Here is a 4,640-nt window from a genome sequence, read left to right on the forward strand (position 1 = left end):
ACCGTACAATTTGATTAATATCCGATTAATCCTTGAATTGCCGATTAATCTCCCAAAATTCCATCTGATTAATCTCCAAATAGCGAATTTTGCAACCTTGGTTACATGTAACAAAGGTTTTAAGATATGCATTAGGCACACATTAAACAAATACTTATTATTTACTGTATTATTTAATATTTTCTATATTTTTTTTAATCTTTTTTATCACCATATTTAATAAACAAATAAATAAATTAAGCTGCCCATGCCTCAAAATCTCACCTTCTTGGCTACTTCCTGAATCTCAACCCGCCAAAACACTCACAAACACACAATTTATCATTACGAAGATGATTACCATGTCTACATATTAAACTCCAAAACCTTAATAATAATTTTTCTATACAACAACAAGAATTGGTCCTTAACTTGTTTTTTACTCGCACATAATCACTACCCATATATTCATTCTTAATTCATTCCCTATTATACTCCACTCACAAAAACTACTATTCTCATCGGAAACTTATTTTATTCTATATTTTGTATTTTCTGTAAATACATTAATCGGTACGTTTATGTTTTCAATCTTTCCGGTTTGCTTAATATTGAAGTCTGTAAAGTAATCGTAATAAATTATATATGTCGATATAGATATAGATACATGTTACCATATATTTGTTTGTTTGAATAAACGCGTTTTTTAGACTTTTAATTGATTCGGTCCATATTAGCTCAAACGAACAACTGTAAATTAAATTTTATTTAATTTCTACAACAACTTTATCATATTAACTCGGTGTGGTTACAATCCGGTGTTTGATTAATTTATTCTTTTATTTTTTGCATTTGCTCCAGCGGCGCTGATTTGAACTGAGTCAACTCGGTTGGTGAATCGGAGATTCCTTTGAAGTACTTGTTTATTGATTGAATTTTGCGTTTCGTGGTGGATTAGATTCGATGTTGGAGAGAAATCGATTACTGAGTTTGACGCTGATCATCTGTTTATTGTATCAGAATTTGAATTTATGTTTCTCTATTAATGATGAAGGTACCAAAATCCACCTCTAAACTTTGATTTGAATATTTATTTTGATAAATTTAAAGCTAACTTTGTGATTTTATATATCTATGTATATCAATATAAATATATATGTTGTATGATTGCAGATTTTTCTTTGCTAAGATTTAGAGATAAAGTGGTGAATGATGTTGCAGTGGCTAATCCATGTTCATGGTTTGGTGTAAACTGCTTCAAGGGGTTTACTGTATCTTTGTAAGTAATTAGTCTCGTTTTTCGCCTATATGATTTAAATTGTGATCCCTCTTATAATGGTTTATCGGATTGGGTTATTGCTTATTCTGCATAAGTAAATTCAAACACTTCATCAATAATTGCATATCTGCTTATTTTAGATTTGATTTTAGTACTGTTACTATATCAGCTTTTGTAACTTTTAAATCCATCTTAAATACAGCCTACATTAGAATATTGGATGAACTATAAAATTGACCTTTTTTGTTCTATCTTTTTTTGAATTATTTGGCAATAACCACTTTAGTACTATTTCAGGAATGTTCGACAAACCGGATTTAAGTCCCACCGGAAACTGATCACTCTTTTTCCTTCCCCACCATCACCATCACCATCACCATCACCATCCCCATCCCCATCCCCATTTTCTCCAACAGGTGCACCGGTGACATCACCATCGTTGTCACCATCTCCTTCCCCTCAACCTTCATCCCTGCCAAATCCATTTACAGCTCCTGCTCCTTCTATAAACATTCAGCCACGGCCAGCTTCTAATCTTATTCCTTCAACTGGTAAATCAAAAAGTTCAAAAAAACATATTCATATAATCGTATCTGCTGCAATTGGAGGCTTTGCTTTGATTGGAATTACAGCACTATTGTTACTGCGAGGTGGTAAAGTGGCAACTGTTAGACCATGGGCCACTGGATTGAGTGGGCAATTGCAGAAAGCGTTTGTTACAGGTAAAAAAAAAAAAACTAAGCCTCTTTTTTCAACTAATAATTCATATAAATCATATTGTTATTATATAAACTTATCCGAAATAAATGATTTAGGGGTTCCAAAGTTAAAAAGATCGGAGCTTGAAGCAGCGTGTGAAGATTTCAGCAATGTAATAGGTTCAACATCATTCGGGACAGTATATAAAGGGACGTTATCGAGTGGGGTTGAAATAGCTGTTGCATCTGTTGATGCATCTTCTATAAAAGATTGGTCAAAGCATCTTGAAGGCCAGTTTAGAAAGAGGGTATTTTTCTTATCAAGTTTAGTTCTTTTTTTTTTTATGGTGATTTTCTTGTTTCTGAATTGTTGTTTATTGTTATGATATGATCTTAGATTGACACGCTGTCGAAAGTGAACCACAAGAATTTTGTGAATCTTCTCGGTTTTTGCGAGGAAGAGGTGCCTTTTACAAGAATGATTGCGTTTGAATATGCTCCTAATGGAACATTATTCGAACATTTACATAGTACGTATTATCGATCTTTTAATCTTAACTAAATAAGGGTGCATTTGTTTACCTTCTTGATTGAATATTTGAACCATTGAGAAGCATTCAGTGCATTTGTTTCTGACCTATATGAGGTCTTGAATGGTTCAGAGTTGCAATGATTACTTAACCATTAAGCACCTAAATTTTATTTGATATCTTTTTTTAAATTAAATCAAGAACACTTATTAAACAAATATATAACTTTTTTTATTCTTGCAAAAGGTTAATAAGGTAATCAAAATTATTATCAAACATGTTATTGTCATTCAGAATCAAAATCATTAGATCAGCTTCATTCGGAACCTTTGAAAGATTATGAACTATTCAACGTCCAATCAACTATTTTTATCAAATGCACCCAAAATCAAGCTTCTTTATTGAAAATTTGTTAACTTTGCAGTACAAGAAGCTGAGCATTTGGATTGGGGAATGAGGATGAGAATCGCAATGGGAATGGCATATTGTCTCGACCACATGCACCAATTAACCCCGCCCATAGCCCACAAGAACCTTAACTCGTTATCAGTAAACTTAACCGAAGACTACGCATCAAAAATATCAGATTTTGGACTATGCAATGATTCATCTACAGAAAACAAAGAACATACACCTGAAAGCAACGTTTACAGTTTTGGTATAGTATTATTTGAGATAATAACTGGTAGAATCCCTTATGCTGGTAGTGATAAGGTTGACGACTGGGTAATAGACTTCTTGAAAGGGGAAAACCCCATTATTGAATATGTGGACCCCACGTTAGATTCATTCGATGCAGATCAACTTGAAGGTATTGGTAAATTGATAAGATCATGTGTTACGACCGAACCAAGAAAACGGCCGAAAATGAGGGAGGTAACGTTTAGATTAAAAGAGATAACAAGAATAGCACAAGACGGGGCTACACCCAAAATTTCACCACTTTGGTGGGCGGAACTTGAAATATTGTCAACTGAAGCAACATGATTATGGCAAGTATTTATTGGTTTTACGTTAAGACATATACATAATACATATATACCCTATATATATGGTAGATGTACATATATAGAAGAGGCTGTTTGTGTTGGGAGAGTTGTTTGATTTTGGAAAGTGGGTGTGCAAGTTTTTTCAGAAGAAAATAACAAAAAGCATATCCTACAGTTATTTCATTCTTTTGTTTCTCAGGTATTCTCATTTTTTATTTTTATTCTCATTACTATCCCTTATAAGTTCTCATGTATTGTATTACTGTGACCAATGCTTGTTTCTTATGACTTATGGGTTGACTCTTGAAATCCATCCTGTTTTCAGAAATTTCACAAAATTCCATATGCCAATCAAAATTGCAAATTTGGAAAGTTGTAATGTTTTTGCTCTTTGAAAGTTCCTTTGTTTTGTTGAAAATACAATGTGCTACTAGTTGTACAAATCTTGCTGTTTACCTTTAGTCGCACTCAAGATCCCTGTGTCTAAGACCATTCCCAACCATGACATCCTTACTCACTGCCGCATCAGCGTCACATCAGCTTTTTCTTTCCATTTTCTCACAATATCCTTCCATGACATTCTCAAAATACACCACTACCAACAATGAGATACTCTCTCCTCATTACATACTCCACAAAATTAAACTGATAAATTAAGGTACAAGTTTATTAGCTGTGGTACAAATAATTGTCGCACACAAAATGAAGAAAGAGGATAGTACTCATGCTGAGAAATGCTTTGGGAAGAAATATTTCAGGGCGGATGAACGCATGGTCAGGGTATGAGAATGCCAACGGTGCCCTCGAGGGCATACCGTTGGGAGTGGTCTAACAACAGGAATTATTTTCCCCTTTGATAAAGAGTGATAATAATGACAATTGTGCACTTGGTTTGTACAATACAGACTTTGAATGCTCTTCTCTCTGAATTTCTTCCTTTGGTGTATCATTTTTCCTCCTATCAAATAAGGATGATTGTATCCAATTAGCACTTTTAGTTAACAGTTTGATAAGATGAGACATAGGTATAATCACTGGCGATTTAGGATCATAATTCAATGAGGTCCTGAATTTGTTTATTCAGTGTTAGTTATATTCAAATGCTATATTTGTAGTTGTTTACCTTCAAAACACTACAAATTTTAAAAATATATATGGTCCGAGT

The 4,640-nt window shown here is 33.4% G+C and overlaps 1 protein-coding gene across 1 annotated transcript; it reads left to right on the plus strand.

Annotated features, from left to right (window-relative positions):
- The first annotated feature begins 371 nt into the window (after positions 1-371).
- LOC139861444 (inactive receptor-like serine/threonine-protein kinase At2g40270) lies at positions 372-3,658 on the plus strand. The gene is made up of 7 exons (XM_071849835.1): positions 372-552; positions 841-1,033; positions 1,153-1,258; positions 1,556-1,980; positions 2,074-2,264; positions 2,354-2,486; positions 2,911-3,658. The coding sequence occupies exons 2-7, from the start codon at positions 943-945 to the stop codon at positions 3,471-3,473; spliced, it is 1,509 nt and encodes a 502-aa protein (XP_071705936.1). The 5' UTR covers positions 372-552; positions 841-942; the 3' UTR covers positions 3,474-3,658.
- Positions 3,659-4,640: the final 982 nt, after the last annotated feature.

Source organism: Rutidosis leptorrhynchoides, chromosome 8 (genome assembly GCF_046630445.1).
Source record: "Rutidosis leptorrhynchoides isolate AG116_Rl617_1_P2 chromosome 8, CSIRO_AGI_Rlap_v1, whole genome shotgun sequence".
NCBI lineage: Eukaryota > Viridiplantae > Streptophyta > Magnoliopsida > Asterales > Asteraceae > Rutidosis > Rutidosis leptorrhynchoides.